At 34.8% G+C, this 24488-nt stretch overlaps 1 protein-coding gene across 2 annotated transcripts in view; it reads right to left on the bottom strand.

The window, feature by feature from the left end:
• The window catches only part of LOC149774132 (E3 ubiquitin-protein ligase TRIM45-like), a 60165-nt gene that overhangs the window by 15332 nt on the left and 20345 nt on the right, over positions 1 to 24488 (bottom strand). The window contains exons 7-11 of one of the 2 annotated variants that reach the window (XR_016416961.1): positions 23394 to 23477; positions 22625 to 22708; positions 20528 to 20611; positions 19767 to 19850; positions 48 to 72 (exon numbers count right to left, since the gene is read on the bottom strand). Coding sequence is in view for 1 of the 2 variants with exons in the window: in XM_089945713.1 (XP_089801839.1) it covers positions 19767 to 19850; positions 20528 to 20611; positions 22625 to 22708; positions 23394 to 23477 (336 nt within the window). In the remaining variant the exon portion in view is untranslated. The remainder of the gene's footprint in view (positions 1 to 47; positions 73 to 19766; positions 19851 to 20527; positions 20612 to 22624; positions 22709 to 23393; positions 23478 to 24488) is intronic. The other variant, XM_089945713.1, reaches the window with a different exon arrangement.

A 24488-nucleotide genomic window follows, 5' to 3' on the forward strand; every position in this document is an offset into this window, starting at 1 on the left:
TGTATGTGTTCTGGAGAAATATGAAGAAATTTGTTATCAATAATTACTCTTTCTTTCTTCTCCCTATTCGACCTGAAAGAATATTATGAATGCGACATTAGCAACCGTACTATAAATGTCACTTATATCCTCCCAAAACAGAGAACATGCATGCATGCACATATTCGTAAATGTAAATAAAATGCAAGTCATTGCTTGAACACCCAAATTCCAACTTTCTGTCATTTCTTTATTTTGAAGAAATAGCAATGAACCAAACATACAGTCTTCCGCCATAAAATGCTTTTAAATGTTTAGCTAAGAGTGCATATTTTGCAACTTAGTTCCAACTATATACAGATTTTCGGTGACTAACATCATCTGCAATATTTGATGCATGGTCACAAGAAAGGAAAACAAGCCTGACATCAAATACATGAGTTTGTGTTTTGTTTTACTTTATCTCCTATGGCCTTCAAACGGTACATACATTACAATAATGACATGTGATCCTAAATAAGAACGCATGTGTTTTGCAGGATACATATACTCACAACGTAATGGTTCGTAGTAGAATATGTTATATTTTACGAATATATTTTTAGTAATGACATAATAACTTTATGCAAACATTCATGATGTGTACGTATTTACTAAAACATATATATTAATACTTATTTTTTATTTTTCGCTCTCTATTCCTGAAAGGATATGATCACTGATATTTGACACGGTGAAATAACCTTAGCTTATTGGCGCTCAAAACAAAAGTAGACACGCAGGTTCATATTCGCAAATGGAAATACGCTGTACGTCATGAACTGAAAGAGTATTCAAGAATAATGGTGACTTTAACTAATCTATAATAGGGTTTTTTGTATTTAAATCTCTGAATTTCAGATTTTCCGTCTTTTCGTTAGACTGAAGAGATACAAATTAAGGAGATGCAAAGTTTTCCGCAATAGAATACTCCAAACTGTTTATGAAAAAGTACCGTCTGCTGCTGATTATTACTAGAAAAAATATATCAGACATCTCAGTATCAAGTATATTTTTGTTACAGTTTGTCCATTGTTATTTCATTCTTTTCGCCTTCAAACGGTTAGAGCGTCCACCTCGGATGCGGGAGGGTTTGATCCCCGGCCGAGTCATACCAAAGAGTTATAAAAATGGTATTAACAGGTGCCAGGTGCCTCGCTTATCGCTCAACATTAAGAGGTTAGTGTTAGGACTGGTTGGCCTGGTGTCAAGATAATGTGACAGGGTGGGACATCATGCTACATGTGTGTGGCATGATGCCCGAGTGCTAGACATCCCTGTAAACTGCCACACTGCTGATAGAGTACCGATATGACTGAAACAATTGTAAAGCTAAGTTTGAAAAATCCAAATCCAATGTCTGACACGGTAACCACTGCAACCCACTCATTGTAAGTCAGATATGATAACTACTACAACCCACTCATTGTAAATCGGACATGTTAAACACTGCCATGTAATGGTTGTAAGTCAGACCTGCTAACCACCGAATCTTACTGGTTGTAAATCAGATATATTAACCAAAGCGGCATACTGATTTAATTCATTCTAACTGACCATGCTTTTAAGAAATATATGCTAACCATTGCTTGTAAGTAAGACATGCTAACTAGTGTTTGTTAAAGTAAGACATCCTAACCAGTTCATTTAAGTAAGACATGGTAACAACTGATTGTAAGTATGGTAAGACATCCTAACCGCTGCTGGTAAGTAATACATGCTAACCAGTGCTTGTAAGAAAAACATACTAATCAATGCTTATAGGTAAGACATGCCAACCAGTATTTGTAAGTAAAACATAATATTCAGTGTTTGTAAATAAAATATGCTAAACATTGTTTGTAAGTAAGACGTGCTAATCAGTGTTTGTAAGTAAGACATGCTAATCAGTGTTTATATGTTAGAGATGCTAACCAGTGTTTGTTAAGTAAGACATGCTAATCATATCTTGTAAGTAAGAGATGCTAGCCAGTGTTTGTAAGTATGACATGCTAATCAATGATTGTACGTTAGAGATGCTAACACGCGTTTTGTAAGTAGTAAGACATGCTTGCCAGTTCTTGTAAGTAAGACATTCTACCAGTGCTTGCAAGTAAGACATGGTAACCAGTGTTTGTAAGTAAGACATGCTAACCAGTGCTTGTAAGTAGGACATGATACTCAATGATTGTATGTTAGAGATGCTAACACGCGTTTGTAAGTAGTAAGACATGGTAACCAGTTCTTGTAAGACATGATACCAGTGTTTGTAAGTAAGACATGCCAACCAGTGTTTGTAAGACATTCTAATCAGTGGTTGTAAGTAAGAGATGCTGACTGGTGCTTTTAAGACATGTTAGGCATTGTCTGCGAATTGGTGAATGTTCTGTACATTTGGACATGTGAATGGACATTAGGATTATTTTGAATTTTAGTCACAATACAGTATCGTTTGAATTTTATTTTGTATATACTCGTGAAATGAGTCCTTTGTTGTATTTTCCTGAAATTGTTGGTTTCACTTGTCTATGTTATACATTGTAATACCTAGATTTGTAACAGCAGAAATGACAAAATTTCAAGATGTGTGCCATTCTGGCCACGCTTTGACTGATACCATTGTTAGTTAGTACGTACAGACATCATAAGAAGTCTTTTGGTGAAAGCACAATTTCGTCATGACCAGCCATGTAGAAGAAGAAGTCATGTCAAGCTTTTCAAAATGGCCATTGTGGTAATTCTATTAGAAGCAGCGTGAGTATCACTTTCATTTATGACCAAATAATCATAGAAATAATTCATCATCTGTGAAATGAAGACTCTTTACAAAAGTGAAAACTACAAATGACTCTACAGACCAAGCTGTGGAGTCATTTTCAGTTGTTCTCATATAATGTATGAAAAGTGAATTAATTTGATTTATTCATTGGAACTAAAAAGTATTCATTTACATTTTGGACTAAACACTACTTTGGAATTATTGAGAACACATTCAAAGACATACTAGAGTGTGTCATCCTAGTACAAAAACAGATTACAAATACTGGCACATCTGCACAATCAATAATATTGGTAGTAAATCACATTAAAGACGATTGGTAAATTGACACATTCAAGACTTTTGTTGTATCTTCCTTAAATTGTTGACTTCATGTCTTGTTACTTATTTTAAGATCTAGATTTGCAACAGGAGCATTGATAAGATTTACAAGATGGATGTCACTGTAGCCATGTTTGATATCTGATTCATACCGTACGTACAGATACCATACAAAGTATATTGGCGAAAGCAAAATGCCGACATGACCAGCCATGTAAAGGCAGCTATGTTAAGCTTTTCAAGATGGCCATCATGATCAGCATATTAGAAGAAGCGTGGGTGTCACTTGTATTTTCGACCAAAGAAACATCACAGCAATTATTTCAGTGAGTGTCCAACTCTTGATTTGAGTATGCATTTAGAAGAGATAGTGATAACACCATTTTTCAAGTTCGACACCGTGGCAGGTATATTCAATGTCTGAATGGCATTGTTAGAACCCACTATACGTTACATACGCCAATCAATTCAGGGGGATTTGTGATAACAATGATTTCACGTTGGCCGTTGTTGTGGCCATATTGGACATCATAGTTTCGCAATTTTCTGGTTACCAATTACGTATCATAAGAAGTCTTCTGGTGAAAGTATTATGGCAATGTTACATTTCTTTCAGGAATGTTAAACAGATTTGCAGATATGAAAGGTATTCACATGACCTGTTTTGGGATCGTGGATGGGGGTTGAAGTGGGTGCGCTGATGTTATTATGCTGCTAGGCTGAATAATGTTGCAAATTGGTTAACATACGTGCTGCAAATACATATAGTTCACACAGTTTGCCATATATAGAGTACTTATGGTCACAAATTTCATATTTACACCCTTCATTTTGAGACTGAGGCTCAAATATTGAAAAGAAACATTGATATTTTTTGTATACATCACCTTCCTACATAACGTTATATTCGCTAATGTAACATTTTGACACATATAAACTATACGCACTGTTTACGGGTGCATTATATTACCATTCATAGGTCTATCAAGAAAACTCAGTGATGGCTACAGGACTAATGCACTATTGGGCACTTGTGTCCTGAAAGTGAGTGGAATATGAAGGTGTGCAATATCGTACAATACTGAACGATTCTGACGATGTAAAGTTAACGGAGAAAGAAATGAGCATACAATAAATGCGTGTATCCATTCCATATCATACAGATTGTAGAAGTCGCAGTATATATATAACTGAAATTAATCTGAAATATCATAGAGGAGGACATTATATAATTTGAATCTAATTTAGATGTATATATGATAATAATTAGTTTGACAGCATGTAGGTTCAGGGATATAAGAAACAGCAAATGTTGCATTGCGTAGAAGTAATGAAGGTGGATAGTGAGTTGGAAAACATGTAACATTGTTTGACCGTAAAACTCAATCATTAATTTAGTTAACACGTTATATGCAAGCAACAGACTGCTAGATTAGTAGAATTCAGCCGTACAATAAAGCAGCACTCTACCCTCAGAGTAAGAACACTTTTGCTAGATGATTTCTCAGCTAAAAATAAGGTGCCTCATTGCAAAAGATCAAAGCAGGTAATGCGTACCTTAATATTTTAATAGGGATAAGCTTCGCAGAATCAGCAATAAATGATATAAAACTTATCGAAATGAATGGTCCATACTTCTAAAATATATATATATATATGTGTGTGTGTGTATATATATATATATATATATATATATATATATATATATATATATATATATATATATATATATATATATATATATATATATATATATTCCTAAGAGATAAATATAGTTTCGTTCAACCCATGCAAATTCACCAGCAATCCGAACGCAGTAGTAAACCCGAGGAGGCTGTCAATATCATATTCGTATGATGGTCTTATAAACCACGTTGAAATGTGCCATACATAGGTGTATCTACGAGGGACAGTCAATGTCATATTCGCATTATGGTCTTTATAAACCACATAGTTGTATCTACGCGGGGCAGTCGCTGTTATAGTCTAAGTATGGTCTTTAGTAACCACTTTGAAATGTAACACGCGTAGTTGTACCTGCCTTTTATGTGTATATATGTTCCAACAACCGGCGGAAATAGTCACTCCAACGATCGGAGTAGTGCCCGTTTGTTACTCGAATGAGGCCCAAGTGTCTATTCAACAAAATTACTACATAAGCGAATCCCCTCAAATAATTTTTTTATAGTGGCCAAAAACAGTTTGGATTGGTAAATATAATTCACTGGGATCCCCCGAGGTCACGCCGTTCAACACAGGTGAAACATGTTATCACACCCGTATACGATTTATCATAAACAGACATATGATGACTGTCGACAGGGAGAATGTCACAATACATGATGCGATCAATGCGTGGCTGCAGAAAAAATATACCAACGTTGGCAGACAATGGGAAACTGCCACTGCAAAAATCCAAATCGGATCCTACTTCAGAAACGTGTCCATACAATCATGACTCGACATAATATTACTCGACATCTAACTGCTGAAGCCAACGGTGCGATGACAAACCTTATCGCCAGTTAGGAATGTGCATTCATCGCACGAATGTATGAAATGGCCCTAGGAGAAATCGCTTCCTACTTTCCCAATATCGATTGAGAATCGTTATCGCGCTTGATAATTTATTACGCCACTAAAATCATTTACCTCTAGGAGGCTGTTTTATTTTCAGTCAAATAGCAAGAACATATCAGTTGAAAAGTACACGTCGATAGACGAACTCTCGTAGATCAGATAAAAGATATAATTCAACAAATACCAGCGCGAGGATGATTACGGGAAATGACATCGCCGAAACTGGGTATTATCCTAACTTATTGTTGAGGATTATGTCGTTTACTCTTTGTTCAAACAACCCGCCGTAAAAATCACACCCACGATCGGAACAGTGCCCGTTTGATACTAGAAAGAGACCCAGGGGTATATTCAACAAAATAACTACATAAGCGGATCCCCTCAAAAAAATTTTTAAAGTGGCCAACACAATTTCGATTGTTAAATATAATTCACTAGAATCCCTCGATGTCACACCGTTCAAAAGCCAAATGAAACATGTTGTCATACCTGTGTGAGATTCATCATAAATAGAAATATGATGACAGTGGACAGGGACAAATGTCACGACAGACGATGTGGCCAATGTGTAGCTGAAGAAAATTATATAAATCATTTAATACAAGCGAGAGGGTGATTGCGGGCAACGACATGGCCGAAACTGGGTATTATCCTAATCTGTTGTCGAGGCTTATGTCGTTATTAATTTCATGCTGTGTTTTGATGCACGACTATAAGGCGTGTAGGTTCACAGGCGCATTCAACATCAACACGATCGCAGATGGCAACCACAATGCTACCATCTAATGTTTGTTATACACTGATGAGAATTCACAACGAAATGAAAGTAAATTGCCAGATAAGTGCACGGGATCACACAGAAGTGAATTAAGCAAAAATTATCAATGATCTGTTTATCAATAGAATGTAATATATATATATATATATATATATATATATATATATATATATATATATATATATATATATATATATATATATATATATATATGTAGAAAGAGAGAGAGAGAGAGAGAGAGCAAAACCTGAGACAGACATGAAAATGCGACGCGGACGTAATCAGGGAAGTAGTCATGAGCGTCCATGTTGGTCAACGAGTACCTATTCTTTGATTTCATCTCGCAATAGCCAAATGATCCGGAAATGAAGTGATGTTTTCGCGGTCGCACGAGTGGACACAGTTATGAAAATTGTGTACAATTAATTCTACATGTTAATGCGTACACCACCATAGACCTTATGATCTCGTCAGGAATATTAATCGCGGGTGTGACTTTCACAGACATAATCTCCCGATCGAGACTACAATATATTGAACTACCGGCAAACATCAATTTCATCAACAAATTCGCATCATTCCTTGAAATTCGACAGCAAAACTTCAAATGTGTTGTGTAACAGCTTCACATGTAACTATATTTTTACATAGGAAAAAAACTACCCTTGATTCTCACGTGGTGCTATTTAATCTACACAAATACCATTGTGAAGAATGCATCTGCGTCCCCTAAACCGGCGTCGAAAACGATTGCTCATCAAGCATTATCGGCACCGGTCGAGCTACGAAGACAGTCGTGCTCACCAATGCCACAGTCGTCGCCGTCAAGGGCGTCACGGTTTAGTTATGATACAGATATGGCCGGGCTAATATATATTACCATCGTCATTGTTGCAGTAACCACATTTATAATTTCGCCGATTGTAGGTCGTCATTGTGGTTTATCTCGGTATAATTTCAATGTAGTTTTTCCTGGCTCGGTCGATATGATTAACGCCACCACTACATTACCCGCGACTATTCCAAAAACTGCACCGGCCATTGTAACAAAGTTGACACCATAGCTTCCATTATACCTGGACGAACTCTCAGGGCAACCATAATAAGAGATTGTGCACAATGATTTAACGTTTTCCTACGCAGACAGTTACCTTGCAGTTCCTGATGCTGCAGGTGCAGGTGGTAAAGGAGCCTGGGATTAAATCGTTGGTGCCTAGGCCGAGGCAGGTACTGCTGGTCACGTTTTGGTTCGTTTTGTGGCTGATGCCATTTTAGGCAATAGTATCACGGGCAGAATACCTATTACAGTCAAGATAAAACTGACTACCGTTATTCCCTCTGAGATATTTGGTCTCGGGAACGAAATATAATCGCGATACGGTCACACGGAGGCTTGTAATCCATGGCATATCTTTCTGCTAATATATCATATAATGGAATTATTTCTACTCGAAAAATGGCATTGATGTTTGTAAGTTCTTCTATACTGGTACCAATACAATCTCGTTCCACTTGCATTTCCTCAACACTCAATCCACTCTTTTTAAGATCGACCATTTCATATGTGGTAATATAGGCACCAATCCTTGTGAATTGACTCCACGGTATTTCACTTCGCAGGTTCGCCGATAAAATATATATTAGTTGTAGTTCCCTTAACATAAACGTATCCGCGATACCTCTAACAGATAAACAGCCAAACTCATCGACGGAAACTCAGCATAATCTGTAATAGTGTCGCCAACAAACCCTGGTATATTCACGGAATCAGATAGGACATTATTTAAGATTAATGATGTGAATGGGTGTTTGTGCTTTGTCGTCGTGTCATATTACTCAGGAAATGAGTTAGAAAACTCTTCTACGACGGCCGATCTTCCTTACCGTTTTGCCAGACAGCAACTGTGGTTTTCTGTTTTGCATGATAGCTATCTACAACTGTTCCACAATCTGAGTATAAAAGATACATTCCCGTTGGTATATGTACCGAATTTACAGAATTTCTCAGATTTTGAGGTTCAGTGTCGCGATTAAATTAGATTATCATTAATTGATTTAATTCTATATAAGAGCCTTTATTTCTATAACCATGCAGTATTTGTAATACATATATTATAAGCATGCAGATGCAAAAGAAAGTAAACTATTTAATCGAAATGTACTGAACAACTTTTGTTTCCATTCATTCCCTTGAAAATCTACTACGGCTCTTGTTGGATCGAGTAGACGCTGCATATCTGAATCAGTGTCCATAACAATGTCCACTCCGGGGTACTCTCTGAATATTACCACTTAGGTGTGGCGTCTTCTACTAAACGTGGAGCTGATGCTATATTCGGCATGTGTGCGCTTAACACAAGACTTTCACGTAAGCGTATACGAGATGTAAAAAATGTCACAATACGTTTGAATCCGTGTAGAATATCCAGACGTTAGGATCACTCATCTACTAGCGGAGACCGGGCTTGGTGTGCATACGGTTCCCCACTGCTCTAATGAATCGCATCATAAAAAAAAAAATAAACAAGCCAAAAGTATAATGTTCAGTCGCTACAGCAACTTGCTCCATGGTGATTGGTTGCCGGTGTTTCGGTGAAAGTGAAATTGCGTGTAATATTTTCAAGGACGAATATATAAATATGTATTATGTGCACCACTGGCAAACTAATCGCTAAAGACACGCTGGAGATCCTCTGATGCGTGATATAGATACTAATCAATTCAATTTTGCCACTGTTATAACAAAGTTTAAAGTCGGCTAGATAGGATCCCACAGAAATACTAATATTCATAATAATAAATATATTTGTGTCCATCGTAATGTATTCTCCTTGCTGGCATTTACGTCAAGACACGCTAAAATCAATGTTTGGGTAATTATATAAATATTTGCAAGAACAAACATCATTCGTGGTTACGTTTAACTGTAAAGATTAAAATTCGTTTGATAATGCAATACATGAAAATCATGTGGCTTTGTTGTAATAAAGTAATACGACCCACGTTGAGATACCTGTCACGTGATCTTGCTATTAAAGTTGGGCCCACGTTTAAAATTGCGTTAGTTGTTGTTGTACTAAAATTAATTTTAACGATTACAGCGCGGGAGCTACGTCAACGTCAATTTTCAGCGATAACTGTCCAATGCCGCGAAAACCAAATAAGTACTATCCCAATATGCAATAACGGGTCGAGTAAACTAAAATAAAATGAAGCAAGCAAAAACACAGAAATCGAAGTGAAGAGACTTTAGCTTATGTACTAAAATGATTGTTATATTTTCTCCCACTGTCGAAAATGGTGCAGGCTCTGCTGACCGTATTCGTGGGCAAAAAGATATTTAATGTCACGATAGATCCTAAACAATATGATACTGAGATCATTGGTGGTAGTGAGGGATTATATATTGAAATATTTATCCACTGTGCGATATTACTCCGCTGGTTTTATAAACCACTCGCGCGGTAATGGTAGGTGATAACAACTGAAGATAAGGCAACACTCTAAGGACAACTTTTGAAGGGTGTTATTACCGGAAGAGCAAATATAATCTACGTCATTTTGGTAATTTTGAGATGAACGTTAGTCCGAACAGACGTCGGTTCGGATCAAATGGATGGCAATGATATCTTCAAGAGAGTGGCGAAAATGACTCCAACGATGACCACCCGATTTGTACAATAAGTAATACAATCGACTTATTCAAAGATTTACGTAATTGTGTCATTATGGTACAAAAACACATTCAAAACTATTGGCACATTAGCACATTCAATGTTATTGTAAATCATCTATTTTCAAGATGGATGCAATTGTACCATACTTCATATCCAATTGACAACATGTCTAGTTAGTACGTATATACAATACATCGTACGAAAGCTTTTAGTGAAAGCAGAATGTGGACTTAAAGAAATGCAGAATAAGTAGTTATATTAAACTTGCCAAGATGGCCACTGTGGCAAACATATTATTATCAGCATGGGCATTATTTTTATTTACGACCAGCTAAACATCAAAAGAAGTGTTTCAGTGCATTCTACCTGCTGATATAACCATTGATTCAGGATAAATATTGATAGCAAGATTTTCAGGTTGGCCACAGTGACATGCATATTCGATGTCTAAATGGCACCGTTATGACTAACTTATGTTCATACGACCATCCATTCAGGAGGAGTGGTTATAATAATAATTTTGTCTATGGCCGATGTTTCGTATGTTAGAAAGATTAGTAAAAACAAACACCTTTTGCTGACTGGCGGACTAGCAGAGCTAACGGATACATTCGGACTACATCCGACATATTTTCAGTGGGAAATTAAGCACTAATTTATATATAACACACGTTGCCATGAAAGGTAAGGGAGATAATGTGCATATTTGACGATGTTCTGTAGAATGTTTTAGACACTATTTAATATGTATGAAACCCAATACAATACCAATTTGATCTTCGCCTGCTGTGTTTTGAAACATAATTGAAACCAGGATGGCTATACATTATGGACATTTATAACAAACCTTTAAGTAGTATTAATTTCAATGTTTTAGCAATTATAGCCTGGACAACAACTAATTTCACAAAGTCAGCTTTTCTTTGTTGTGACATCAATATTGTAACGACTATGTTATACTCAAGCTACGCATTGAGTATGTTTTGTTGAATAGGATAAGAAAGTGTTGTCCGTATTTCTAAAATTTTATTCCACATTTGGGAATAAGTTTTGAAATTGTATTTTCCTTCATGTGACCTTGAATTGTGAAACAAAACATATAATGTTACTCACATTATACATTTAGAAAAAGGGCAACTAGTTATCATCTCAAATCTTGTACAGTAATGGGCCAGACGGTCACTAATGAAACAGGACGGACAGCTGGGGGGATAATGTCACATAATAATAGGCACATCTTAAAATAAACGCTATGATTCATTAGTCCATAAATGTGTCCGTTTCTACGTGTTTACAGAAAGAAGGATGCTACTTCCTTTTCCCTCGAAGCAATAAATTTGGCGAATAATTGGTTTTCATAACTCTATTCGTCTTAGAAATCATATAATAACTTCATATAATGCATTTGTACTTTTTTTACTGAAAGTGGCTATACTTTTACTATTTTTTGTCTCTCTTTCTTCCAGAAAGAATATAATGAATCTGATATTATTCAAGCTGATATAAATTCCACTTAATTGCTCTCAAAAGAGGGAATATACCGCATACACATATCCGCAAATGAAAATACAGTGTAAGCCACACAGTGCAGGTCCTTACATTTAAGAAAGTAATCCATGAAAGTTTTCGTTGGAACTGATTTACTGTAAGGATTGCGTCTTATATAAATCTCTGAATTTTAACTTTCTTGTCCTGTCAATATTCTGAAGAGATATAGATTAACAATCTGTTAAGTTTTCTGCCATTTAGTACTTCATCATCTTTGGATAAATTGTACAGTGAACTGCTGGTTACAAGAAAAAAAAACGGTTATACAATATTGGGATGCGCCAGATTAAAAGAACGTTTCAACATGAAAATCAAAAAGTATAACATAAAAAAAAGAAATTGGGATGCCGCAAGTTTCGATCTCTCGACCTCTTGCTTGGCAGACGTTATTCATAAAAGATAGTTTCAATATAAAAAATGGGATGCCGCGAGTTTCGGACACGCGACTTCTTGCGAACGTTACAACATAAACATATAACTTTTAAAAAAGCGCAATACAGCATTGGGATGAGCGACTTTAAAAAGGAAGTTGAAACACAAGAAAGTAAACCAAAACAAATGGGTTCCACGAGTTTCGAACTCACCAATTCTTCTTTGGCAAGAGAGAGTCACGATAAATAGTTTCTACATAAAAATGAAAAAAGTAAAAAAAAAATAAAAAGATGAGCGTGTTGAAAAGAATGTTTCAATATAAAATACAATAAAAGTTAAAAGATAGCAAATTGGGATGCCGCGAGTTTCAAAATCGGGACATTATGCTTGGCAGAAGTTAGTCATAAAAGAAAGTTTCAATATAAAAAATGGAATGCCGCAATTTTTTAACTCGTCACGTCTTGCTTGGCAGACTTTATTATAAAATAATGTTTCAACGTAAAAATACCAAAGTAAAAATAAACCAAAAAATTGGGAAGACAGGGTTTCAAAGAAAGTTTCAACATAACAATATAACAAATAAAATAAAATTATAACAAGATTGGGATTCCGGTAATTTCGAACTCGTGAACTCTTGCTTGGCAGACGAATCATAATACAAAGTTCCAGCATACAAATACAAAGTTTTGAAAAAATGACAACTTTAAAAACTTCAATGCGCGAGTTAAAAAGAAAGTTTCAACATAAAAATAAAAGAAAAGTAAAAGACGATAACAACAAAATGGGATCTGCGACTTTAAAAGAATGTTTGAACATAAAAATTGAAAAGGAAGTAAAATTACAATATAAATAAAAAATACGTATGTCACAAATTTCGAACTCTCGACGTTTCTTTTGGCACGCTGGCCACAGAAACACATGTGGTGTTGATATACAAGATTGCAGTGGTTGAACGAAGATCATAAAGTATCCTTTGGTGAATAGTATGGGGATAGTGGATCAGGATTGGCACTAAATATTGGTTTAATGTTCGTGTTGATTTTATTACATAGTTTGCAACATTATGCTGAGTATGCATAATAGGTCATTCTGGTCCAATTTATCAGGTTTCTAAAACAATTTGTAGTCTGGAATATAAACATGATATCGGCCACCTTTAAAGATAGAGCACGCCGATAAAGAACCTGTTGTTTGGCCATTTCGAATAACTGGTACAAAATCTGTTGTGCAAATTTTCATTATGGTTTTAATATTCATAACCACACATATTTTGTTCTATGGCATATATAGGAGAGATAATTTTTCAGAATACCTCCGTTTATACTAGCATTACTTTAAGTTGAATCAATATTAATCTTGAAACTTGTTTCTCCATTACTTGAATTCCTAGATCTATGACAGTATCTGCAAACTTAGCAATATCACCATAAGTCAGTATACTAAATTGTCTATATATATATATATATATATATATATATATATATATATATATATATATATATATATATATATATATGGTAATCGTATAATTCATAGATTCAACGTTAAATGACTTAGAATGCAATCGTTTATGTTTTTTATATTAGAAAGATACATTGTATATAATGCTATGCTGACTAACGTAGACACGTACACAAAAATTATTATTATATATTGATTCTATACCACGAAGAACTGTCTTCGATATCCTACTTATCTAAACATTAATAACGCGTATGAGTGAGATTAATCGAATCAAATGGCTTGAAAAAAATCAGTAGAAGACAAAATAATCTGAAAACAGGTCTGCTTAACTATTTATAGACCAATGTTTGAAGACTAAGCATGTTAATATGGGAAATTACCCTGTCGGAAACAAATTTTGAGCTTCATAGGTTAGCTCCCTTTCACTTGGCCATGCAGTGTCTTTTTATTCAAACTAGCGCTGACGTTCTTATATAGCACACCGATGTGTAGAACGCCTTGATATGTGTTGAGATCATTTAATACAGTTCTTTATTTATTGACAAATGATAATTTTTACCCACGCATGCCTGCCAGATTAAAACACAGAATTAGACAAATGGGTCAATATTGGAGTAGTCTATGTCCCAGTGTGTTTTAATGTCTCATTGAAAATACTTCAGAGTAATCACTTATAGTTTAAAGTATTAACGCTTTACACTAACTCGACACTTTCATTGGAAAATTGTTACTGCAAGAGATAAACTCATTGCTGCTTATGAAATGTCCCTATATTTTAATTGGTCTAGCAGCAACGAAAACAGTGCACAAGCCGTATCTTGTGTGGGCTGCACCTTTGATCCATTGACTTGACCATACAGAACACGACACAAAATATATAAATGATGCTGCATAGTTGCGTTGACATTTCGCTATAAAATCCAAAAACATATTCAATAGAACGTAGGATACTGGAAACAAAATAAATCATCCACAAAGTTGTAGTTATGCCTAAGAAATAGTTGAGAAAATTGCAACACCTCGTCTAATCATTGTGTATACAGTAAATAACATTAATTTAAACGTTGTGTTTGTACTTTCAAACAATGCAATCTGGACACGTACATAAGGTACAAATATATTTTTGTTGTTGAGGCCATAACGTTGAACTAACAACCTCGTTGTCTTGAACACAACACAAATATCTCGTGTTATATTAACGATAAGCTATCGTCCAAATGTTGGGTGCATTTAAATACTTAAAGTTGAGACTCTGAAACAGGTTGCTTAACTACATTCCCTTCTTTTAGTATTGACCAATATCAACACGCCGAGTCACATTATGTATCTGGGTAAAATTTTCTGTCAACATCTCCATAAAGCTTGGAATGGTAAGTACCGAATAATCAATAAGTATCATAGCATATCATGCACTTTTTGAAACGAGTACGATAATTATGTTGCCGGTAAAGCTCACTGTGTACACTTAGAGACTGAGAACGTATTTACACTTGTAAACGTAAAAAGCTGCAGCAGTAGTTTCATGGAGGTCCTGGCTCACTTTTTCCTCCGTGCAAAAATTGAGCGATGCCCTCTTGATAAATACAGCTAGGGTGTCGGGGTTTCTGGCCCAGTTGTTTGTTTATTTTGTGCGTGAGAGTGTGTTTTCTGTGTCAGTGTGCATATTAAATATGTTATCGTTTGTTATGTGCATGTATGTGTCCGATGGCGAATCGGCGAATGCCATCGGTGGTGTATCGGTTATAATCAAATGGGCAAAATCCTTTTATGGTAATGAGTGCGTAAAGATGTGATGTCGATGGGATTTGAATGTCCTCATGGTGCAATAGTGTAGATAACTACTATGTATTGCTTGTCTGTAGTGATCGATCCTAGCGATTTTAACGACGACATTTTATTTTACACCGTTAGCTTTTTTATTTAAGGTGCCATCGCCAAGACCGATGCGGTACATTTTGGATTGAAGTTCGATAACCTCAACACTTTTTGAACTTTCCTCGGACTTTTTTGTTATTGTTGCAGAGGAAAGATCTATGTGTGGGATAGTCGCTGAGATCGACAAGTTATTGGTGGTCGAACATGTCTTGCTACAAATCTTCGGTGTGAATTTTTTGCACGTGCAAGTCTGTATCAGTCATGAGCTAAGTAGCCCGATCTCCATATTTGTTTTTGATAAAATCACACAAAAAACTTGTGCATGAGTATTTTGGAGAGATCGAGAATGGTCGCGCCGACGTAGATAAGATTATCGAGCTCGGGATTGTTTTGTTTCTGCATTCGATGGTGACGATATCTTCATCAAAGATTTTGATGTGGAGAATGGCATCATAGGCTGTTAACAATTCGTTTGCCGACGTCGAGTGTTTCTCATGTTTTTTTTTTGTTTTTTTTTTTTTGTTTTTCTGAAGACGCTGTTGTTCATAAGTTTGAATAAACGTTTTACAGAAGTCTGTGGTGGTTTTACCCGTTGTTTCGTGTATAGGTTGATGTAGGTTTTCATCTACGGGGACTGTTGAAACTTGAGATTGCGATGAATTTTATGGAGCAATAGTCGGTTCTGGATAGCTTTTTAGAGAAGACGATGATGCAAAATGTACATGTTTTTATCCACGAGAATGGGCACACGTTTTTTTTTTCACCTTGTTGTCTCCCAGACTGAACTATTTTTTATCGCACTGTTCCCGAGACAGCATTTCGTTATCGATAAGAAATCGTTCAGTGCAGAATGGATAATCGTGGTGAGCAGCGTAGAGATGGCCTAGATAAACGAGATCGACCTAGACGAAATAGCCTACTTGATTGGCGAATCCTTCTCGATTTTCTTAAAGGGACTGTTCTCGGGTGATCAAGTGAAATCCGCCTATGGGAAGGGTTTGTGACATGGCCCAATTATAGAGTTTGTTCGCGTCGAGATAAATGATGCCTGTGGACGACTTCGTGGGATTGTAGTTGGTCAAATAAAAGGGCTTTGAAGCCTTTGGAAGCTTTGATATGTATCTGATTCAATCAATAATGTCGATACACTATTCGTTACTTCAGTAACGGTAAGGAAACTAGAAATATAATCTGCACCTTCGAGTATTGACTCGCACTTTAATACCAAGTTGCATCGTCAATTTTTCTTTTTATCAAATTTAGAACTGTAGTACAATCTTGTCAGGCGTTATTTGGCAGACACTTAACATTATCTCATTAAACGCTTAACTAAAGTATTTGAATGATCTATTGTGAATGACCTATTGTGAATGAGCTATTGTGAATGACCTGTTGTGATACGAAGCGGTGCTATGGATATTTAATTCTAAATAAGAAAACCTCTACTAGAAATGAACTGAAAGCTTCGTGTTAAAAAGGTGCAAAGGATTCATGGAACAGTTTGTGATTAATATACACATTAAAGAATCATAAAGCAAATGTATGGGATACATACACTTGTATTTGTTTACTTAAAGATGACATATTTTACTATTTCTTTTTGCCTGTGTGTGCAATGTGATAACATAGACTGAGCATGGATACATGTCAGATCAATCAGTTTTAATCCATTGGGCACCATATTCTACCTCCATACAAGTGGAGTGCAACAGCAAACAATACAAATTCTGATTCTGCATAGTGATTAGGATCTATGCTGTTTGCTTCAATGATGACTCATAACAAATAGCACACATCAAGATCAGCTATCACATTATGTGCTGGCAGACCTGGTTTTGCAATTGGTCTCACCTTCTGATCAAACAAGTATGGTAGGTACTAAAAGTTTAAATGCATGCCGAACTAGAGTTAGCGTAGACCAAGTTCTGCTAGAAAATTGAATCAGGATCAATAATGTTCAATTAAATTATAAACAGTGTGAAGATCACACAACATGCTCTGCTAGAGAATCTGGATGCATATCATATGGCTTCTATTAAACTGACTAATCAACAAGTCTATTGATTTAGGGCAATCTTAAGAACCAATTATCAAATAAAATCTATATTGCATTTCATATGCAAATAGTTTACGGATTCAATGGAAAGACCGGCCTTTCAGCTAGTTATCACTGTTAAACTTTCATCAGTTTTAAAGCTATTACATCAGTCTTCAAAGTCGAAATTAATTCAATACTCAAAGCTTTAATGAAATTTATTTATCACAGTGATGTATCATGATGGCTTTATCCAGGCACAATATGACAAAATGAATTTCCGCCCTTTATCTGCAGGTAATATCACACTGGCATATACCACTGTTGATAATAACTGTGATTTCTATGGTTTTTTTATACAAGTGTACATTCCTCAGATTATTTATTTATGTTTGTACTAACTAAATGTGTGTACACTATATTTATTAAGAAGGATATTAAATCAAACAAATATGGATGCACGAGAACTTTTACATTTTTTGTTAGCATGCAGTAATCTTTTCTTCAACAACTAATACAAAATCAATTAAAATATCCACTGTTTGTCTCTTCCAGAATCATGAGGAAAAAAAAAACCAGGAAATAATTACACAGATCAGAGCCAGATTATAAAAAATAAAACGATGTATTAAAAGAATTAATACAATCTTCATATATGAAAAATACCTGTAAATTGTATCAATATTGTCCATACCGTATACTTTATTAGATGAAAAGGTAATGTGCTACCCTATGCACTAAGATCCTGAACTGCATCTCAAATATATGGTCAACATATTGATCAAGCATAGAGGATGTCATCTTTCGACAGAGTTAACTTATTTCTTCTTATGTTCTTCACAGCACGTGCCAAAATATTTTCTTATAATCATAGACATTATCAATTATATGAAAATTGAGACAAACGTTTCCTATTTTTTATACAATGTTCGTTTTATAAAATCATTTTCCGATAAATTGTGGCTGCAAATGCAGTGAATGTGCTTACAGTTGCAATATTAGGTTGTACAAGTTCACTGTCTGTCTTTCTGTCTTTCTGTCTCTCTCTGTCTCTCATACATTCATACACTTCATGTTGTTTTAAGTTAGAGAGAACTAAGGACACTAAAAATGCATTCACAGGAAATGCAGGTTACGTGTGATAAATGCAGCGACTTATACGAAACAACGGCAATCCTCCTGCAGCTGTAATACTGAACAAATTCATGGAGTTCATAGTATAGCTGAGTACTGATTTTCCATCAGATTTGTTTGAAGAGAATAACTAAGCTTGTTTCATCATAGTATTGTAGAGTCTGATATGAATTGTGTAGATATTATTTCAATCAAATATTCCATGCAATGTTGAATGAGACGAATCAAAATACCAACATGTACCTTTTACATTAAAAGTTAGCAAAAAGCATATATTAATTCAAAGTATTTAACATTTCTTGCTACAATCTTGCCAAAAATTCCTTTGTTGAGGAAAACACAAAGCATTATGACAGGACAGTCATTAATGGTATTTCTGAATATGTGGCACATACTTGAGAATACAGCTTCATGCATATCTTATAATAACCGTTTTTATTGTCAGTGCAATTGCATATTTCATTCTCTACCCAAACATGTTTAGCAAAAAGCAAAACAGAAAAAAAGGAACAGGCCAACATATTGAAGCTCTCTAATCATAGTGTTAACAAAAACTCACATTGCATTAACTTATGCAGTTAATGACTACAAGGAAGAAAGTTTGGGGCTATGATCTTTGGCATAATTATCAAATTGGTATTTTACATCAAGCGAACCAAATGTATGCAAAGAATGACACTTTTAGGCTCTTTTATACTTAATCCTATCTTCAGTCACATCTCCAAAAGCTGGATCTCACTACCAGTGGTGGATACACATTCTCAGACTTCTGTGAACTTCTCAAAAGCAAAGGATAGTCTTCAAAATATTTGTAGTAGTGCACTGGTTCTGTAACACCATGTATACAAACACTGATGCAATCAAACGAACATGTCTATACAAATAAATTACACTGTCTAAGCATTTTCATTTATGAACATTCTGACCCAAAATGGCTGTTAGTGCTACATTAGCGTGATACAAATGATTGCCAGTGTCTACACTTTGCAACCTGAATGTGTCCGATCGAAAACTTTTAAAAAAGAAGTGGCCTGTCCTGCTACAATGACAGCATATAAATCGTTGCTAGTATCAATACATGTTTCAGCTTGTAAGACCTTACATTTACCCCAGGATACAGTGAACAAAAATAATATTGGCACAAAACGGTGTATCGTTATTTGTACAGCACAAGTACAACCCACCGCATGCCACGAGTAATGTTACCTGAGCAACGTAAGGAGCAATCTGGTTACGGAGGGCCTGTATCTCCTTCGCCGCCTGCGTCAGCTTCAAGCCTTTTGTATTAGCCTATAGTTTGTAAAGGTAATGAGTTATGTTATGTTTCAGCCACAGTTTTGTATCAAATTAGAGAACGATTGTACAGAATTATTATTGTCAGATAATACAACTCATACAGATGTATGCGGCTATACAATACAGCTTAAAAATAAATCCGAATTAAGTTTACCAAACTACAATTTGTGACAAATGATAAATAATTTATGTATGATCACAAAAAGGTATATTTCCGTATGCGAATGAAAATGTATTTTTTAAACACTTATTGATTATTGTCAAACACGTTGTCTTGTATATTTGTGGATTCCAGTATTAATTCAAACTTTGTTTGGCATTAGCGCTGATAGTACATGGTAATAATCAGGTGGTCAGAAACCACGTGTTTGCATATTTGTTGAAATAAGTAGACACATAAATGATACACAAGATTTAATATAAGCAGCGATTATATCCTATCAATATTATTTTGTATTCAATTATCTGAAACAAAGGCTGGAGAAAATTACATATATTCATCAAGGATAATTTCTATAAACAGTTACTCAGTTATGCTACTTGTTTGTTTATCATACTTTTATTTGAACATTTATGTTCATAGTAAAGACAATTGTTTATGAAACAATGGTTCCAACATTTCAGAGAAAGGAGGATAGGGGAAAACAGGAAAGTTTCAAATACCAACATACATCAGCTTTGGTGTCCTCATATTGTTTTCTTGTTTTGGTAAGTTCTTCCTCAAGGTCCTTAACTGTTGATTTCATCCCACTAGACTAAACACAACATGAACATGCAATATGTTGGATTAGTAAAGCCATTCGAAACAACTGATTCAGTACGTTTCTCTATCAGTCTAAATTTCTTTCCTTAGCAAAGTGTTTTGGTATGATTACAATTTAGAAGATTGACAAACATAAATGCATCCTTAATGAACTGAAAAGTATCAAATATACACGTTTCTTAGATGCATAACCTAATTCTGCACGTTTGGCTTAAATTGAGATATGCAAAATATACTTTGCTAGGCAAGAAAGACATAAGGTCTATTGTGAAGTGACTATTAACGTTGTTACCATCACACAATAATACAAAACATAGTACAAATCGTAAAGAATATAAATAAAACTTTGGTCTATCAGATAAACTAGTATGACTGTTGCTGATATGAGAATAATGTTGTTAACACTGTGTTTTTTGTTCGTTGAAAAGGTAATGTGTAAGACTTATGCACTAAGATCACGAACTGCATCACAAAAATATGGTAAACACATTGATCAATAATCGAAGAAAGTCATCTTTTGACACAGTTAATTTATTTCGTCATACGCTCTTCACAGAACGTGACTAATATTTTATAATAATCATAGACATTATCAATTATATGAAATAGGGAAAATAGTTACCTATTTGTCATGGAATGTTAATTTTACAAAATCATTTTTCGATAAATTGCGACTGAAAATGCAGTTAATTTAATTACAGTTGGTTACACAAGTTCACTGTCTGTCTGTCTGTATGTATGTCCTTTTATCTCTCTTATGCATGCATACATTTCATGTTGCCTTAAACTAAGGACATTAAAACTGAAGTCATCAGATATGCAGGTTACAGATCAAATATACAGCGACTTCTACGAAACAATGGAAAACCTTCTGCAGCCGTAAAACTAAAGTGCTTCATGGAGTTCTTATTACACCTTAGTACGGATTTTCCATCCTTTTGATTTGTTTTGAAGAGAATAACCAAGTTTGTTTCCTGATGCCCTTGTACAGTAAGAACTTAATAGTGTTGCTACTATTTTAATCAAACATTACCTGCAATAGTGAATGAAAACAATCAAAAGACCAACAAGAAACTATTGACATTAAATGTTAGCAGAGAACATCAATTGATTAAACACATTTATCGTTCCTTTTTCAAATCTTACAAAACTCCCTTTGTTGAGCAAAACACAAAGGTTCTGGTTAACATATTAATTGTATTTCGGAACCTGAGGCACATACTTGAGACTACATCATCATGCATATCATATAATAACGATTTTAAGTGCCACTTGACTGGCATCTTTCATTCTCTACTCAAAATGGTTTAAAAACTGAAAAGAACATCAAAGATAACAGGACAAGATATTGAAGATCTCAAATCAAAGTGTGAACAAAAACTCACATGACATTAAAAGATGCAGCTAAGAACCACAAGGAAGAAGGGGCAGTGATCATTGGCATAATTATCAAATTGGTATTTTACATCAAACGAAACAAAATGTATGCAAAGAATAACACCCTTAGGCTCTTTTGTATTTACTCCTCTCTTCAGTCCCATTTTCAGATGTTGATTCTCACTACCAGTGGTGGATACACAATCTCGAACTTCTGTGAACTTCTCAAATGCAAAGTATAGTCTTCAAAATATTTGTAGTAATGCACTGGTTCTGATGCAATCACATGCACATATATATGCAAATAAATTACACTGTCTAAGCATTTTCGTTCATGAACATTTTGACCCAAAATGATTGTTAGTGCCATATTAGCATGATACAAATGATTGCCAGTGTCAACACTTTGCAACCTGAATGTTTCCGATCGACAACTTTTAACCAAAATGTGGCCTGTCCTGCTACAATGACAGCATATAAATCGTTGCTAGTATCAATACATGTTTCAACTTGTGAGACCTGACAGTTACCCAAAGATACATTGAACAAAATTATTATTGGCACAAAAAGGTGTATCGTTATTATTTCATCACAAATACAACCCGCCGCATGCCACGAGTAATGTTACCTGAGCAACATAATCAGCAATCTGATTACGGAGGGCCTGTATCTCCTTTTCTGCCTGCGTCAGCTTCAAGCCTTTTGTATTGGCCTACAGTTGGTATAGGTAATGAGTAATGTTATGTTTCAGCCACAGTTTGGTATTAAATTTAGAGAGCGATTGTACAGAATTATTATTGTCAGATAATACAACTCATACAGATGTATGCAGCAATACAACACTGCTTAACTATAAATCCGAATTAAGTTTACAAAACTACAATTTGTGACAAATGATAATTTAAATAATTTATGTATGATCACACAAAAGACTCTTTCCGTATGCAAATGCAAATTTATTTTTTAAACACTTCTTTATTTTTGTCAAACACGTTGTCTTGTCTATTTTGTGGATTTCAGTATTAATTCAAACTTTGTATGGCATTTAGCACCGACAGTACATGGTAATATTCAGTTGGTCAGTAACCACGTTTTTACATTTTCTTAAATTAAGTAGACACATAAATGATACACAAGATTTAATATAAGCATCGATTCTATCCCAATCAATATTATTTTGCATTTAATTATCTGAAATAAAGGCTGCAGAAAATTACATATATTTATCAAGGATGATTTATATAAACAGTTACTCAATTATGCTACGTGTTTGTGTATCACATTTTTATTCGAACATTTATGTTCATAGTAAAAACAATGTTTTATGAAACAAAGGTTCCAAAATTTCAGAGAATGGAGAATAGCGGAAAACAGGAAAGTTTCAAATACCGACATACATCAGCTTTAGTTTCCTCATATTGTTTTCTTGTATTGGAAAGTTCTTCCTCAAGGGCCTTAACTCTTGCTTCCATCCCATTAGACTAAACACGACAGGAACATGCAATATCTTGGATTAGTAAAGCCATTCGAAACAATTGATTCAGTAAGTTTCTCCACCAGTCCAAATTGCTTTCCTTAGCAAAAGTGTTTTGTATGATTACAACTTAGAAGTTTGATAAAATTAGTTGCATACTGAATGAACTGAAACATATCAAATATGCGTGTTTGTTACATACGTAACCTAATTCTAAACGTTTAGGTTAAATGGAAATATGCCAAATATAATTTGCTAGCCATGCAAGGCATAACGTCTATTGTGAGGTGACTATTAATATCATTACCATAATAAATTAGTATAAACTATAGTACAAGTCGTAAAGAATGTCAGTAACGTTATAAGAAACACTCGTATGATTTTTGCTGCTATGAGACTAATATTGTTAATATTGTCTCTTTTATTCGTTGAAAAGGTAATTTGCAAAACCTGTGCACTAAGGTCCTAAATTGCAATTCAAAAATGTGGTCAATACATTCATCAAGCATCGGAAAATGGCTTCTTTCGACACATTTAACTTATTTCTTCATAGGTTCCTTACAAAACGACCTAAAGTATTTTCTAATAATCATAGACATTATCAATTATATGAAAATTGGACAACATCTACCTATTGGTTATGTAATGCTTATTTTATAAAATCATTTTCTGATAAATTGCAACTGAAAATTCAGTTAATTTACTTTCAGTTGCAATACTAGGTTGCAAAAGTTAACTGTCGGTCTGTCTATATGCATGTCTTTCTCTCTCTCTCTCTCTCTCTCTCTCTCTCTCTCTCTCTCTCTCTCTCGTACATGCATACACTTCATATTGTCTTAAAGTAATGACATTAAAATTGCATTCACCATAAGTGCAGGTTAATGGCAAACCTCCTGCAGCCGTAAAACTAAAATGCTTCAGGGAGTACATATTATACCTGAGTACGTATATTCCATCGTTCTGATTTGTTTTGAAGAGAATAACCAAGTCTGTTTAAATATGTCTTTGTACAGTATGA

This window comes from Sinohyriopsis cumingii, unplaced genomic scaffold, assembly GCF_028554795.1.
Source record: "Sinohyriopsis cumingii isolate HCF-2022 unplaced genomic scaffold, ASM2855479v2 utg000426l, whole genome shotgun sequence".
Classification (NCBI taxonomy): Eukaryota; Metazoa; Mollusca; class Bivalvia; order Unionida; family Unionidae; genus Sinohyriopsis; species Sinohyriopsis cumingii.